Source organism: Saccopteryx leptura, chromosome 3 (assembly GCF_036850995.1).
Source record: "Saccopteryx leptura isolate mSacLep1 chromosome 3, mSacLep1_pri_phased_curated, whole genome shotgun sequence".
NCBI lineage: Eukaryota > Metazoa > Chordata > Mammalia > Chiroptera > Emballonuridae > Saccopteryx > Saccopteryx leptura.
In genome coordinates, this window is record NC_089505.1 from 125,771,571 (window position 1) to 125,789,333 (window position 17,763).

A 17,763-nucleotide genomic window follows, 5' to 3' on the forward strand; every position below is an offset into this window, starting at 1 on the left:
CTCCTTGGTATCTCTTAGTACCTTTCTCATGATACTTTTTCATGCTTGAATCAGTTATTTGTAGACAGATGTTTATCTCTTCAAATAGGTTTGAAACTTCTTTGGGCTGGGTCTATGTCTATTTTATCTTGGCATCCCCATAGCATCCAGAAAGTACCAAGAGACGAAGAGATTCCCATTGAATAAATCATTCTTGAATGCTGAATTCTAAGCCCTGGGTAATGTTTGGAACACAGAGCTCATGATAAGATTTGGCACGAGAGAACAAGTTCTTAGAGGGACAAGTCAGTTGTCATTGCCAGGTCTTGCTTCTTGTAACTGCTTGTGTAGTACAGTGTCTTTCCTCCTATTCAGTTTCTCATTTTTTCTGAAAATCTTTTAGCCTTAAAGAATTCAGCATCCATACTTATAAAAACAAATCCTCTGTAATAACTAAATGGATAATATGTGATTTTTTTTTTCATGAATACTCTGACTTAAGATCTGCAGAAACTTCTTGTACTTTGGTTACTTTTTATGTGTAAATGCTAACAGGTACATTTCAGGATTTCTTATTCATTTATAACATTTTTAAAATTTTTATTTAGAAAATTAACTTTAACATGGTGACATTGATCAATAAGAGTGCATAGGTTTCAGGTAAACATTTCTATAGCATTTGAACTGTTGACTGTGCTGTATACCCATTACCCAAAGTCAGATAATTTTCCGTCACCTTATATTTGTCCCTCTTTATCCCCCTCTCCAGTCCCCCCACCTACCCATCCCCTTACTTCCCCTTCTTCCAGTAACCACTTCACTTTTATCTATGTCTATGAGTCTGTTTTATATCCCACCTATGTGTGTAATCAAACAGTTCTTAGCTTTTTCTGATGTACTTATTCCACTCAGTATAATGTTCTCAAGGTCCATCCATGTTGTCATAAATGGCAATATGTCATCATTTCTTATGGCTTTGTAGTATTCCACACCATATATACACACACACACACACACACACACACGCACGCACGCACGCACCACATCTTTATCCAATCCTCCATTGAAGGACACACTGGTTGTTTCCATGTCTTGGCCACTGTGAACAATGCTGCGATGAGCTTGGGGGTGCATGTATCCTTCTGTACCAATGTTTTTGAGTTTTGGGGGGTAGATACCCAGTAGAGGGATTACTGGGTTGTATGATAATTCTAGTCTTAATTTTTTGAGGAACCACCATTCTTTTGTAATGGTTGTACTAATTTGCATTCCCACCAGCAGTGAATGAGGGTTCCTTTTTCTCCACAGCCTCTCCAACACTTGTTATTACCTGTCTTATTGATAATAGCCAATCTAACAGGTGTGAGGTGGTATCTCATTGTAGTTTTGATTTGCTTTTCTTGAATAGCTAGTGAGGATGAACATCTTTTCATAAATCTGTTGGCCATCTGTATGTCTTCTTGGGAAAGTGTTCAGGTCCTCTCCCCATTTTTAATTGGATCACTTGCTTTTTTGTTGCTGAGCTTCCTGAGTGGTTTATATATTTTGGATATTAACCCCTTATCAGAGCTGTTATTTGCAAATATCACCTCTCATTTTGTTGGCTTTTTGTTTTGTCAGTTTCTTTTGCTGTGCAGAAGCTTTTTAGTTTGATATAGTCCTATTCATTTATTTTTGCCTTTATTTCCCTTGCCTTTGGGGTCAAATTCATAAATTGTTCTTTATGGCCAGGTCCATGAGTTTAGTGCTTATGTTTTCTTCTATGTAATTTATTGTTTCAGATCTTATATTTAGGTTTTTGATCCATTTTGAATTAATTTTTGTGTAGAGGGACAAACTGTAGTCAAGTTTGATTCTTTTGCATGTGGCTTTCCAGTTTCTCAGCACCATTTATTAAAGAGGCTTTCTTTTCTCCATTGTGTGTTTTTGGCTCCTTTGTCAGAGATGATTTGTCCACATATCTGACGTTTTATTTTTGGGCTCTCAATTTTGTTTCATTGGTCTGTGTGTCTGTTTTTCTGCCAATACCATGCTGTTTTGATTATCATGGCTCTGTGGTATAATTTGAAGTCAGGTAGTATGATACTTCTGGCTTTGTCTTTTTTTCTCAGGAGTGCTATTCAGGGTTTTTTATGGTTCATATATAACATTTTTATTGAGTACTTGTTACAAGCCAAGCACTATTCAGGGGGATAGAGTAGAGAACAAAACAAAGTCCTGTCTTCATGGGCATATATTCCAGTCCTATTTTAAACCATCTTCACAGATTTCTGTCAACAATTAAAGAAAATCAGGGTAATTTTGTATTACACTTTAAACAGTTGTAGCAATAACTGAACCTGTTTCCTTCTGTTTGATATTTACTGGCAGCTAAAATAAAATATAAAAAACTGTCATATATAATTTTTACAGGATAAATGCCAAACCAATATAGAATTTATTTATTTTTATAATGTGATTATTTTTCCTCAATGTATTTGGTGGTTTGTGTGAGATAAAAGCCTCTTAGTACTGAGTGTCTATTGGTCTAACTTATCATCTCCACTGGGTGTTGATTTCCTATATGATATTTTTCTATACCAAGGTCCAGTTTTGTTAGAGGAGTATATGAGGGTTTTTTTTAAACATATTATAATCAAATCAACAAAGATTATACTATGAATGAGAATTCTGCAGTTATTTCAAAACTTGAACTACTAAAACACTCAGTTCAAGGATTCACGTGTTTAATGTGAATGTCTTCTAGTTATTCATAAAGCAAGTTTTCAAGAAGTTTACCTAAAACTTTGGTTTTGGTGAACCCTAAAAATATTGAAACTTTTTACTTTTCAAAATGCCGTTAAGCTAAACGATAGACAGTAGTCTGAGGTTGGAGAGGGGAAGAATGTACATATTTTTTCCACCTCATAGTAATTAGCCACTCAGTGCTTATTTAAATCCTGGAATGACTTAACCTATGACTTAAAGATTTTGCTGGTAGCCTGACCAACAAATGTTGAAAGAAAAAGCTTTGACTGATTGCCAATATCATGTTGTCAAATGGTGCTTTGTTGGGAATGATGTAGTAGATATTTTTGTTTTTTATTAATTTGTTGTCTTGAATGTTGATTCATGCTCATGTTATCAGCGGAAAGGATGTGGGGGGAAATTTAAGTACTCTGCTTTGTTTTACTAACCATTTTCTTTCTCAGCATTCTAGTATTATGATGATTGCTAGTTTTTAAGTGCTGTTTTACTCTTCTGTGCTTTATCTATAAATGAACTTATACATTTGTTATGCTACATTTTATTTTGCTTGGAAAGGTGAATCTGAGCCCCTTTAGCATGGCCAAATTTACTTTTGAAAGACATTTTAGCCTGACCTGTGGTGGCGCAGTGGATAAAGCATTGACCTGGAACACTGAGGTTGTTGCTGGTTCGAAACTCTGAGCTTACCTGGTCAAGGCACCTATGGGAGTTGATGCATCCTGCTCCTCCCCCATTTATTCTCTCGTTCTCTCTCTCCCTCCCTCCCTCCCTCCCTCTCCTCTCTTTCTTTCTTTTCTCCTCTCTAAAATGAATAAATAAATAAAAAAAGACATTTTAGTATTTGGTAGATAATGTTAAAAGAATAACGCTGATTTTACAAACGAAAACTTACAAAATTTTTGGAAAATATCTGTACAGTTTCTGAATATTTTTTACATAAAACTTTTGGGTTTAAATTAAAATAAATAAATGCATACTTATCTTAAAAGTCAGACAACATGAATATATAAAGTCAAAAACTAAAAGAATCCTGTTTCAAATACCCCCTTTCCCTCAATCTCACTCCTTAGTAATAATGTATGTTTCATGTGTTTTGTTTCCTGTGTTTTATTTCAGGGGGTGTGTATGTATGTCTGTGTAACTAATATAGTTTTTTTTTTTTAATGTAACTTCGTATTACTCATATTTCCACTTATCTAACATAAGGTAAGCACTCAGTTAATATTAATTGAGTTCTAGTGTCTATTTTATATATTTCTGTAGTTTGCTTTGTACATTCAGAGCCTATAAACTCATGTTTAATTTTAAGTAATGTGCTGCCTCATAATTTTGAAACCTCTTAAGCAATTTTTGTGTCATCCAGACATTTGTATCTCTAAAATGCTAGTTACATCCTTTATAGAGAGGGAGACATATAATTTCTTGGCCAAACTAAGGCACTTTTGAGAGGAAGGAGGAGGTTGCTAATAATTTTACTGAGATAACAGGCATAAATAGGAACTGTTTTAGACAAAGTAGGATATATGGGCATCCTATATATAAACTTCAAGTTTGTGTTTTATTATATAGCTTGATAATAACTTTTTATATGACTTTATCAAATAAATTGAGAGGCTTTTGGGAGAACAAGCTATCAATGATTTAAATAGAGAAATACGGTACTAATTCCAAACTTTTTGTGCAGTTTGAGTAACCAAATCACTTTATAGAATTAATATTAGTGTTTCATTCTGTAAGTCAAAGAGTTACAGAATAGTGTCAGTGTTAGATAAAGAATAAGCAATTGTGCTGAAAAGTTTTGATTAAAGTTCATGAATTTTGACATGGGGTTTGTAATTGATTCCTGTTTGACAAAGCAATTCTTTTTCCCAATTATAATCAATTCAGGTTAGTTTTGTGGTATTTTTTTTTAACAGAAACAATGTTATACATATTCATTATTATGCATATAATAAACTATTTTCTTTGTAAATTGAAATATAAAGGTGATTCTACTTTTCAAAGAAGTAATGTATTTTCAAAAATCAGATTATATTGTTCGATTTTTTTTTTGTTACCAGGGTAATAATTCAGTATAATTTACCTTTTGTGATTCAAACATAATGCCCAATACTCTGAACATCTCAAGTAGAATTTTTTTTCCTGATTTGTTGTCCAGGACTGTATTTTGTTACTTGTTTTATCTGTTGGTCATACCTTTTTGATTACTATTATCTTCTTCAGAGTTCAACTTGCTGTTTGCTTTCTTTTTTTTTTAAAGGAATGTTAAATACAATTTATACTTATATCCTTTTCTTGATTATAGATGTCTATGAAAATTGCATGTGTTTTATGGTATTATTTGGTTATTAGTTCATTTTGCTTTTATCCATCAATTATTCATTGAGTTCCTTCTATATGTTAGGTACTTTTGTAAGGCCTGGGATGCAATGGTAAATCTTGGTTTTTCATGATTCCAAATTATGAAGAGGAAACAGAACCCCTACTGTTGTGTTAATTTATACATTCTTTCATTTCATCTTTCCAACAACCTTGAGTGGTTTTTTGTTATACCCACTTCTTGTGAGAAAGTGGAGATAGAGAAAGTAGCTTGGCCAGATTATACAGGTAATTAATTGGTTAGGAAGCTGAAGATTCAGGATTTAAAACTGGATCAGTCTAACCTTAAAGCTTATGCTCATTTTCACTATTTCAAACTCCTTGGGGAAATTTTTAGGTTATATTTTAGTGCTCTTATGCTATGAATTCTTTTCAAATATCATTGTGATTTAATAGAAAAGTGTAATGGATTTGAAATCCAAGGATTGGGTTGAAATACCAATAAAAAAATAATCCCAGTTGAATGATTTGGGGAAGCACTTATAAAAATAGGGTTAATATTTATCTACTTTACCTTAACTTGTGATAATGAAGTAAAGTATATAGCAGAGAACCCAGTACCCTGAAAAATATTTTAATATATATTATGCATCCATGTGAATCCAGAACTGTGGGAAAAGACCTTAATATATATTTAGGGCATTCTTGGATTACCTAGCAGTTATTGGTAAGGGAGATATAGCTACCATGTTTATTAAAAAAATAACCTATTAATTTGGAGCCTTAGATTATCAGAATATTGATTTAAATGGAAAATATCTTCCTGAAAATACAGTGGAGGAGTTTGATAATAGACTCCATTTTGTGGACATTTTTGAATTGATAATCTTATGTCTAAATGAATCAATAGTTGAGTATTCATTAGGATTAAAAATAAGGAGAAATTCTTACCCTTAGAACTTCTCTATACCTCTAAATCCTATTCTTTCCTTAGCTGAAGTGAATAAACAACAGAGACAGCAGGGATTATCAATGTTTCCAAATTTTCAGAAATCCAAGGAATTTATAGATTAGTATTATCCCACTCAAAATCATGATCTTATTACTATTTCTGATTCCTTTAATCTTCTTTTTTTATTATTAAGCCAGCTTTTTTTTGGGGGGGTGGGATCAGTATTTTATTTTTTGTATTTTTCTGAAGCTGGAAACAGGGAGGCAGTCAGACAGACTTCCGCATGCGCCCGCCTGGGATCTACCCGGCATACCCACCAGGGGGCGATGCTCTGTCCAGCTGGGGCGTTGCTCTGTTGCGACCAGAGCCATTCTAGCGCCTGAGGCAGAGGCCATGGAGCCATCCTCAGCGCCTGGGCCAACTTTGCTCCAATGGAGCCTTGGCTGTGGGAGGGGAAGAGAGAGACAGAGAGGAAGGAGAGGGGGAGGGGTGGAGAAGCAAATGGGTGCTTCTCCTGTGTGCCCTGGCCGGGACTTCTGCACGCCAGGCCAATGCTCTACCACTGAGCCAACCAGCCAGGGCCGTATTAAGCCAGCTTTTAAATCATTTGGTAAGAGGACAGAATGGTGTCCTTTTTTCCCCAAAAAATACTTAATTTGCTAGCAAATTTCTAAGGACCAGAAAAGCCATTAAGTTTTGTAGTCTTTTTTTTTTTCTTTTTAACTTGCCATTTGCTGTTGTTCATTTACCTACTTTTCCTCTGTACAGTTACAGATTTTTCTCTTAATATTTTTCTTTGCTTAATTACTGATGTCAGACTCGCAGCATGGTAACCTTCTATTCTCTTTTTTCCTTACCTTTATGGAAGATCAGTACCACACTTGCTTTTTTCCAGTCTTCTGGTATCTCTCCAGTTCTTGAATTTTCAAAAATAATTGTAAGTGATTTAATTGTAAGTATGCCCTGTACTTCTGTCATTGGATGAAAGTGTATCTGTGATGCATGTCATCTCAAACTGCTGATTGTGAACATAGACTTTCCAGATACTCTCATATTTTAATCAAAATGACATTTCTACAAAGTTTTCATTGTTTTAATTATAGAATGTGTGCTTTGCTAATTTTTAGCATCATCTACTTTTGTCTGGATTCATGCCATTTGTTTTTCATTAGGAAACTCGTTTTCTTTTTGGTGTTTTTTCTTTGTTAGATTTTTTAGCTGTTGTTACCCTTTTTATAATTCTACTACTGATAATTTATTCTGTTGTTATTCTGAACTTTTCTATGAGACTTAATGGGATATCTCTTTCTAATATATTTTCCTTTTCTCTTTTTGCAATATATTTTTATTGTATAACAGTTTTCTCCTGTACAGGAAAAAGCACTGAATATAGAGATTGGTACTTAGTCCTTAGTTTTTGCTGTGAAATAAGATTTGATGTGGAAATATTTACTGATTTGTGAATTTTTTTTTACAATATTATTATTCAGTCATAGCCCTTCCTCTTGTACTATTCTCAGTTCCTCAAATTACCCATAAGTGTCTTATTTCCTGATACTGACCTCAGAAGACCTTAAACCACCTTTTCTCACCTTTACCTCCACTGTTCATTACTCTTCCTCTGCCAGCAGGAATTAACTTTAAAAGTTCTTACTCCCTGTCTCAAAAATTGCCTCCTGTATTGTTTTAGTTTTACTTAGAGAGTCTGTCCCCGAAGCAGCTGCATACAGTTCATATGACTTCAGACAGTTGTAAGGACATCCCTTGCAATAGTCTTCTTTTTAATGGGGGTGATATATTCAGTTATGGGTATGTATGAACTATACTGTTTAATGCTTCCAACTCAAGTCATTAATAGGAATTCATTTAATTTTGCCGACATTTGTTAGCTTTGAAGTGAAGCGATGCTTTTCAATATAAGTATTAACAAGATAGTAGGGAGTGCACACATAGTTTTTGTTTTTTGTTTTTTTTTTTCATTTTTCTGAAGCTGGAAACAGGGAGAGACAGTCAGACAGACTCCCGCATGCGCCCGACCGGGATCCACCCGGCACGCCCACCAGGGGGCGACGCTCTGCCCACCAGGGGGCGATGCTCTGCCCATCCTGGGCGTCGCCATATTGCGACCAGAGCCACTCTAGCGCCTGGGGCAGAGGCCACAGAGCCATCCCCAGCGCCCGGGCCATCTTTGCTCCAATGGAGCTTCGGCTGCGGGAGGGGAAGAGAGAGACAGAGAGGAAAGCGCGGTGGAGGGGTGGAGAAGCAAATGGGCGCTTCTCCTGTGTGCCCTGGCCGGGAATCGAACCCGGGTCCTCCACACGCTAGGCCGACGCTCTACCGCTGAGCCAACCGGCCAGGGCCATAGTTTTTTTGTTTGTTTGTTTGTTTTTTGTATTTTTCTGAAGCTGGAAACAGGGAGAGACAGTCAGACAGACTCCCGCATGCGCCCGACCGGGATCCACCCGGCACGCCCACCAGGGGCCGATGCTCTGCCCCTCCGGGGCGTCACTCTGTTGCGACCAGAGCTACTCTAGCGCCTGGGGCAGAGGCCAAGGAGCCATCCGCAGCGCCCGGGCCATCTTTGCTCCAATGGAGCCTCACTGCGGGAGGGGAAGAGAGAGACAGAGAGGAAGGAGAGGGGGAGGGGTGGAGAAGCAGATGGGCGCTTCTCCTGTGTGCCTTGGCCGGGAATCGAACCCGGGACTTCTGCACGCCAGGCCGACGCTCTACCACTGAGCCAACCGGCCAGGGCCACACACATAGTTTTGAGGCAGTTTGATATTCTTCTACTAGTCTTGATGTTATTTTTGAAATTCCCCTTAAATTGGGCCAGATGTGTCTCTGTGTGTGTATTTAAAACTGGGTACATAGATCCTGACTGATATAAAACCGTGTTACTCTTCTTGACTTTATATATGTACTTTAGATTTATTTATTAGCAAAGTACTCATGAAAACTAGAGACTATTTTGGTTTAGCATATTTGTCCCATAAGTAGTTTTTTTCTTTATATATATTTCTCATTTTATGATTAGATTTAGGTCTGGTTTCTATTGTGGTTCTTCTGATTTAACTTCTTTTACATCAGAGACCATTTTGTCTTCATTTCTCTGTAATAGTTGTATTTAACTTAAACTTTAAATTAATTCAAACAAATCATATTAAAGCTATGGCTCCTCAATATGATTGGGGAACAGCAGCCTCTTAGGTCCTGAGTGCCAAAAATGCTACAAAACCATTTAAATTACTACTGAAGGACATAGACAAAAAGAGAAGGAAAAAAAGAAGTGAAAAGAGTGTGAGGGAGTAGAAAACAGGAAGGAGAAAGAGAACAGGCAGAGGAGAGGAGGTTGTGGAGAAGACGAGTACCATGGCATCCACAGGGCCTCATGCTGCAGTCAGCAGCACAGCATTCATTCAACACTGAGCTTGCCCTGGGGGCTGTACTGTCAAAGGCCACAGTTCTTGCCCTCATGGGGCTTATCCTTTAGAGAAGTCAATTAATTAAATACTTAATTATGACAAAATATGATAGATGTTAGATGAGGTGAGTACAGAGTACTAGAAAGTAGAGCTGCTTGACTCAACCTGCTTGTTCTCCACTGTAAGAAGTAGGAAGTGTCAGACTCTGTCTTAAAGGGTCTGCCATGTTCTGGCTTCTTTTCAAAGACAGGCCCCTCTCAACCTAGTAAAGGACTATATTCTATTTTTATGATCTGCACTAAAACAGAACTCCATTAAAAAGGATATGAATAAGTGCAGTGCTTTATATTGTTAACGTTGAATGGAAAGAGGAATAGTTATGACTTTAGGGAATTTTTATGAAAAAGTTTGTTAGGTGGTAATAAGTTCCTGGTCTTCTTTAGATGCTCAAGCAAAGATTAGATGACTTTCAAAGACATTAGACTAGGTAGGTAGCTTTAAGTCTATGTGCTTTAAGTTATGATATGTAGTGAAAATTTGTATTCTAGGGCGTTATTCTGGATTTGAGAAAGGTATAATTACTATCAATTGCTTGTCCGTGTTGTTGATAAACTTAAGCATGTTATTTTATTGATTGCAGATGGATAACTATGTAGATTTTCTTGAGTACACCAACGATTTATAGATTACTTACTGTGCAAGAGAGTTTAGGCCAGTTCTGAGATTTTAAGCTAATAACTGTTGTAATAAAACCTCCCATTACATATTGCATAAAGAAAGATGAATTGCTGAGTAGATCTTTGACTTGGATACTGTGTCTGTGGAATTAGAAAAGAGTACAGGAATATTGTGGAACACTAGAGGTGGGTCTGAGGAAAAAGCCAAGGTGAAGTTCATATGATTATAGCAGCATCAAAGGGTTGTTTCTGAAGAATTAATTTAGGTTGATTTCAGATCTCAGTAATTTAAATGTTTCTATGTATTGATTAGAGGATTTTTTGTGTACAGTGATCTATTCAAAAGGGTATATTAATTAGTTCTAAGTGATTCAGAAGAGGGAAATTCTTAGAAATCACTTTTTCCCTCTAAGATGCTTCATTCACCTTTTTATTTATTTCTGAATGTGCCATTGACCTTTATAATATTTAACAAGAATAGTGTATTTAGCCAATTTTAACTGAGTTTTGTAATTAAACTATTTATAGTGATATATTGCTCTGTGAAACAAAACAAAAACCAAGCCAAGCAGCAATTCTAATTTTTTTTGGTACAGTAACCTGGAAATAAATTACTCCTATTTTTAGAACAGAGCTGTAGTATCTCAGAAATACGACAGATTTTTCTTTCCTTTCCACATCTGTTGTTATCATACTGCACATAGTAAATGTTTCTACTAGGAAATTATTTGTTATCTTTTAAAATGAAGATACTTAACCACAATTTTATAAATATATCTGGATTTTATGTACCTTGTTTGATTTTTTTTTCTTAAATGTTGTTTTTATATATGATATCTCTCATCGGGAAGCAGTTTTTCCATAATCATTTCAAGCAGTTTCTTTACATGTGTGTAAAAATGTAGGCATGTATGTAAAATACATATATAGGCAGCGTTATTGCCTTTAAATTTGAAAAGGAAGATGCATGACAAGATAAATTGATTTTCCTATGATCTGAATAGAACTTATGTTTTTAATGTTTTGATTCAGAATTTAAATTTTAGTTTAGGAAGAGCAACAATAGTAATATTAGTAGTTGACAGTGTTAGTAACTGTAGGTCCTTAGTAGAGGTACTATTAATACACATTAATATTAGTAAGAGGAGGATGCCTGTATTTGGCAGATAAGAAAACAGTAGCTTAAAGAAACACAATATCTTGTTATTGGCTGAGCTGCAATTAGAAACCAGGTTTGCCAACCCATTGTTGTTTCCAAAAGACTATACCGTCTCAATCTGGTATTTGAGATAATGGCTGCGAAAGTGCTTTACCATGACTTTAGTCACCGGAACATGAGGAATTGGTATAATAAAAAGTGAACTCTAACGTTCATTTTTATAAAATTGGGAATGTGAAAATGATGAGCATGTGTTGGCCAAAGGTAGGAAAGATAGGACAAATGAGATTCAAGAATAATGTGTTGAACCACTGTATGCCACCCATTTAAACACAGTTTTGTAATTAAAACTGTGGCTAAGTTGAGATTGTGACGTTAGTGTTTCCCAACCCTTGTTTTCTAGTTTAACTGCATGACGTCTGGGCATGCGAATATGGCAAGCTGGCAGTCTGTTCAGTCTCCACCTGTTTTGTCTTTTATAGCTAAGATTGAGAGATTTTCAGTCAGAAATGATTAAGAACTCAAAAGTTTGTTTTGAGTAGCATTAAAACATAGGAATCCTGTGTTCTTGGAGCTTAAAATTTTTGATGTACAAAAAGTAGGACATGCAAATGCCAGAAAGTTAAACTGAGAAAATAAGTGGGCCCTCTAAATAAATAAACATTCACACCATGTCCAGAGTGTAGTGTTAATGCCAAGGCTGAAAGTGAGTAGGGAACTTGATTAAAACAGAAGTGTTGTCACTTTCACTTAGAGAAGGCCCTCTTCTTAGAAGAAGCAAGAATTTTAAAGTTATTATTTTCTTTTTTAATAAGGGAGGAGGAAAACATCAGAGCTAATGAGGTGGGTTAGGAAACTGAACTAAAATAAATAGAGTATGAAGTTAAGATTAAAGGATTGGAGGAATGGACTGAACAAAAAGTATGAGGAAGATAGGTAATCTGAGGTGTTTTTGTATATGTTCCTTTAGCTGAATTACTGTTGCTCTGGAAGTGACTGGGGGCTACTCTGGGGCTTTTGGGAGAAAAGAAAGTGATTCTGAAGAGCAGGGTGAATCTTGATTTGAGCAGCAGTGCATGTTATTTGATGACAGGAAAATAGTACCAGAAGTTCATGAAAGGAAGACTGATGTACCACTATCCTTGGAGAATTTAGATAATTTTAAAAGATACATTTTTTTATGTAGAAGTAGCATTTTTATTTTAAAAATAGAATTGTCATGTATGAAGGTTGAGGTAGCTTTTGTACTATTAAACATTGCTTGGGCATTGCTAGATTTATCACAAGTTTTCTTTTTCTCTAGGGTTTGGATTCAGGATTTGTTCCTAGCGTCCAAGATTTTGATAAGAAACTTACAGAGGCTGATGCTTATCTACAAATTTTGATAGAACAATTAAAGGTATGGCATTAGTTTATATATTGTATTGATATAAAGTATTAGCAAGTGTTGTTGATTTTTGAGTAAAAACAGTTATTTATTTTATATTAATTTACAACCCTTATGTGGTTCTTCAGTAGTTTTTAAAGCTGATTTATTAAAAGATCTGATGACTTAATTCAAAGATCTTTATTTCTAATCTAATAGTATTGATAGTGTATATATATAACGCACACTTTTGATCATTAAAAATAGGACATATCTACACATAATTAGAAGAAAATATTACAAGATTAGATTCACATTTTGTTTTAAAATTATGTGAAACTGGTAAGTTTTAAGTGGCTCTATTTCTAAGACCTTTTTCTATTTGGGAAGTCAGGGATTCGGAGAGACAATTCTCTGCTTCCTGTATCTTTACTGAAATTGTCTCCTTCCATTCCTACTTTAACATTAATTACAACCAAAGGCCCTGGGAAGATAGAGGAGGGTTGATAAACTTGGATGACAAAGTAGAAAAAAATTGAGGTTTGCATTGATAGGTTAAGTTCTTAAAAGTCATGTTTGTTTCCGATTCCACCAGTGTAATTGATCCTGACCATTTAAAATAATGCAGTAGAACTTGATGTTGTGCAGTCCTTGAAAAAAATAATAGGTTATCTTGAAATACGTACATATAAATCTTCCCTGGAAGAAATGTGTGAAAGAATTAAACTTTGCTTTTCTATATTTAGTAAATATACACAAAGTAGTAAAGTGACTTGATTCTGTTATCATTTTTTTAATCCTGTAGCTTTTTGATGACAAACTTCAAAACTGCAAAGATGATGAACAGAGAAAGGTAACTTCTATCATCATGATTTTGACTTAAAATTTTTTAAATTTAAGAGCATCTGCAGAGATAACAGAAGGACCCTGTTTTTGCCTGCTGTTGACCTGTTTGAATACTACAAGGGGAGTGTTCTGGTGAATTATGGTTTCATAATTAAACAAAAGGATAATGCATGGAATTTTAATATACTTGTTTTGTAAGTATCACCTTTCTAGGAGCAAGTTCTCCTCTTCAGGTATCACATATTGAAGGTAGACAGTTACTAAATTTACATGTGATCACTTCCAATATTAATAAACGAACTGACAAGAATTTGCAGAATAAACAAGAAGCCACACATGAGGAAACAAAACAAATATTGCATTGATTCTGGTTCTGCTACTATCCTTCCCCCTTTAGATTCCTGACAGCTGCTTTATATATAGTTTGAATATTGTTTTCTTTTTTTAATTTACATTTTTCCTCTCCTTGACTAAATTTCCTGATGCGGCTTTATTTTTTTTCAATTTCTGTTGACCATGGTTTCTCATTTGACTCTTTCACACGTGGTAATAAAAGTAACTTATGTTTAGCTCACCTTCCATTCTTAGTTTAGAATTTAGTCCCATGTCATTTTTAGACAACTTAGCAAAGTTTGAGGTGATTTTTTTCTTTTTAATTAAAAAATTTTATTTTTCCTTAAGAGGAGTAGAGGCAGAGTGACTGACTCTTGCATGTGCCCTGACTCTAGGATTCACCGGGCAAGCCCCCTACTGGACGATGCTCTGCCCATCTAGGGCTGTTGCTCCATTGCTTGGCAACCAAGCTTTTAGCACCTGAGGCAAGGCCATAGAGCAGGGGTCTCAAACTCGTGGCCTGCGGGCTGCATGCGGCCCGCCGAACAATGTTGTACTGATTTTTTTTTGTTTTCAACTGCAGTGAGAAAAGTGTTGTGTAACAGTTGCCTTTTGTAGACCTAGTGCGGCCCGCCGAACGGCTGTGATCTTGCTCTGCGCCCCACATGCTGAGTTGAGTTTGAGACCCCTGCCATAGAGCCATCTTCAGCCAGCTTGCTCCAGTGGAGCTATGGCTGTAGGAAGAGAAGAGAGAGAAAGACATAGAAAGAAGGGAGAGGGAGAGGGGTGGAGAAGCAGATGGTCGCTTCTCCTGTGTTTCCTGATGGGAATTGAACTGGGTCATCCATATGCCGGGCTGACACTCTACCACTGAACCAGCTGTCCAGGGTCTAAGGTTGGCATTTCAAGCCCGGGCTGGGTAGCTTAGTTGCTTAGAGTATCATCCCCCTATGCCAAAGTTGTGGGTTCGATCTCTGGTCAGGGAATACACAAGAATCAACCAATGAATGCATAAACAAGTGGAACAACAAATCAGTGTTCTCTCCCCATTTCTCACTCTGTCTCAAATCAATAAAAATAAATTAAAATAAGCATTTTAAAATCACGTATTAGATACATAGAAAAAAACTTACTCCACTTAAGGATTAAGAATGTTTTATATTCTTATAAGTCATTAATTGAATCACATGAATTTTATGGGAGAATATAATTCATAAAATGTCTGAATTTTTATGTAAATAAAAAAACTAATATAACCAATAATATTCCCATTTCAACCTGACTACTCTCAGTAATAAGTACATTTGATAAAATTCTTTAAATGACCAAACAGTAAAAATAGCAATACCTCTTTGTGCTTCTGATGATTTCTATTTAAACTTATTTTCACAGAAAATTGAAACTCTCAAAGAGACAACAAATGTAAGTTATGTGTTTGATAAAATGTCTTTGCATTAGAGAGTACTTTCAAATGTTTATATTTCTAAGCTGCTTCTGTTATTAATAAGAACAATTCAGATTTTAATTTTATGAGTTTTTACAAGAGTATTTTAAGACTTGTGTTTTCTAAAGGAATTTAGATGAGTAGGATAATCCCTCTAACTGAAATTGACTTTGTGTGTCATTTTATGTTTCTGGTCTTGTCTGTTTGAGATCCTTGGATAAAAGGATTCTTGGATAAAAGATGTCATCTATGCACAGCATATATTTTCTCTTTTAAAATTAGAATACGGCCCTGGCTGGTTGGCTCAGCGGTAGAGTGTCAGCCCGGCGTGTGGAAGTCCCAGGTTCAGTTCCTGGTCAGGGCACACAGGAGAAGCGCCCATCTGCTTCTCCACCCCTGCCCCTCTCCTTCCTCTCTGTCTCTTCCCCTCCCGCAGCCAAGGCTCCATTGAGCAAAGTCGGGCGGGCAGTGAGGACAGCTCCATGGCCTCTGCCTCAGGCATTAGAGTGGCTCCAGCCACAATGGAGCAACGCCCCAGATGGGCAGAGCATCAGCCCCTGGTGGGCATGCCAGGTGGATTCCAGTCGGGCACAGGCAGGAGTCTGTCTGACTGCCTCCCTGCTTCTAACTTCGGAAAAATACAAATACAAAAAAAAATTAGAATACATTGTGATTTCTGGCTTTCTGACAACAAACAGGCTACTAATAAAATTTGCATTTTGAGAAGAACATTTAAAAACAGACAAAATAGTATTACAGGTTCACTAATATTTTGATAGGATTTCTTACTCTCCATAATTCTTAAAAGTTTTGAATGGATGTTTTTGGAATTTACAATGGATGCCTGCTATTGATCTAAGAATTTGGAAGTTAATTCTGTTTGAAGAGTTGAAAATCAGTTAGTTGTTATTCAGTATCTTAATTGGCATTCTTTACCATTTTATAGATTGCTAATAATAAGTTTTAAGTTTACTTGACATTATCAGCATGTTAGAACCCACTGGATATCCAGAGAGGGTTTGTCTTGTATAGTATAAACCTAAACCCTGTGTATATAAACTCATTTTTATAGATTTTCAACATCTATAACCATTTTGTCCAGGGCAAGAACCTAAAATCAGTGTCTTGTTTTTATAGAGCATGGTAGAATCAATTAAACACTGCATTGTGTTGCTGCAGATTGCTAAAGTAAGTAAATTTTACTTCTGATTATTTTCATTTAATGGCATTTAAAAATTATAATGGCATTTTCCTTTAATAGTCAAAAAACTTGGTTCTAAAATGTATGTCTCTTTACAGTAAATTGTATCATGGGGTTCCTGGTACTATCGAACAACTATTGTGTTTGGATGTTACCTATCAGTATGTGTCTGTTTCTGATTAGGTCATTTCTGATGATGGCTGGGAAGGAAGGGATCATTTGAATGACTCACCCCTTCCTTCCATTTTATTCATACCACTGCTTGGAACGGGGACATAGTTTGCAGGACCTTTAACAAAAATGTTTTTCTTGGCAAGAAAAGGAATTAAATTTTAGTAGACTTCTTTTCCTCATTTATAATGAAGTGTATAATCAAGACATATTTTTTAAAATGGTGTTACAGATTTTTTTTTTGGTACTAAACTACATTAATGAACTAATGAATTAAAGTAAATTGCTGTTCTGTGTTCATGAAATAAAATATACTTTTGAATTATTGTCCATACTACCACTGTATTATATACATAATATCACTGTGTCCTCACTGCCTAGAACAGTTGCCTGCCACATAATGGAGGCCTGATAAGTAACTGTGAATTTCAAATGAACTTTTCCAATACATAATTTTTAATTGTGCATGGTTTAGTATTTTCACTGTGCGTGTGATTTTTTTATTTGGCTGCCGCTCTGTTGTGCTGTGATGGTCTGCCTTATAAATTAATCTTTGGGTAAATTTGGTTAGTTAATCTGTGATTTAAATATAGGGTTTTTATTTTTATGTATTTTTTACGATACAGGGTTTTAAAATAATAATGAAAGACAGTATTTCATTAAGTGTGTGAACTCTGGAGTCAGACTGTCTCTGGCTTTGAACCCTTGCTTCACCATCTGAGCAAGTTCATCATCCTCTGTGTGCTTTGATCTCTTCTCATATAAAATGTGGATAAAATAGTACCTGTAATCTCACCGGTGGTGTGAGACTTAACTTAGTATTTGTAATGCTCTTAATACCAGGCCTATAATAAGTGTTCGTTGAATTAAAAAAGAATTAGGAGAGCATAAAATTTTAAATGACATTATCACATGTTGGTAAAAATAGGAGAACTCCTGAGGGGAATATAAATTGATATAGCCACTTTGAAGGACTGTTCTTCTAGTAGAATAATAAAATATTGGAATTGGCTATCTTGAGAGAAATGTTGCCATCTGAGAACCCAAAGGATATAAGAAGATAGCTATTTTGATACTTTTATTGTTTTGGCTCAATTTAGTATTAGCTGCTTAGAGGAAGTTTGCTATAAGTTCTTACCAGTTCAT

At 35.6% G+C, this 17,763-nt stretch overlaps 1 protein-coding gene across 9 annotated transcripts in view; it reads left to right on the forward strand.

Moving 5' to 3' along the window:
- The window catches only part of OSBPL9 (oxysterol binding protein like 9), a 136,939-nt gene that overhangs the window by 84,030 nt on the left and 35,146 nt on the right, over positions 1 to 17,763 (forward strand). For 6 of the 9 annotated variants that reach the window (XM_066376277.1, XM_066376280.1, XM_066376284.1 and 3 more), the window contains 4 exons: positions 12,560 to 12,655; positions 13,428 to 13,475; positions 15,194 to 15,223; positions 16,383 to 16,433. In XM_066376277.1, coding sequence (XP_066232374.1) covers positions 12,560 to 12,655; positions 13,428 to 13,475; positions 15,194 to 15,223; positions 16,383 to 16,433 — 225 coding nt within the window. Of the gene's footprint in view, positions 1 to 6,866; positions 6,936 to 12,559; positions 12,656 to 13,427; positions 13,476 to 15,193; positions 15,224 to 16,382; positions 16,434 to 17,763 lie in introns of all 9 variants that reach the window. The other 3 variants (XM_066376276.1, XM_066376279.1, XM_066376281.1) reach the window with 1 other exon arrangement.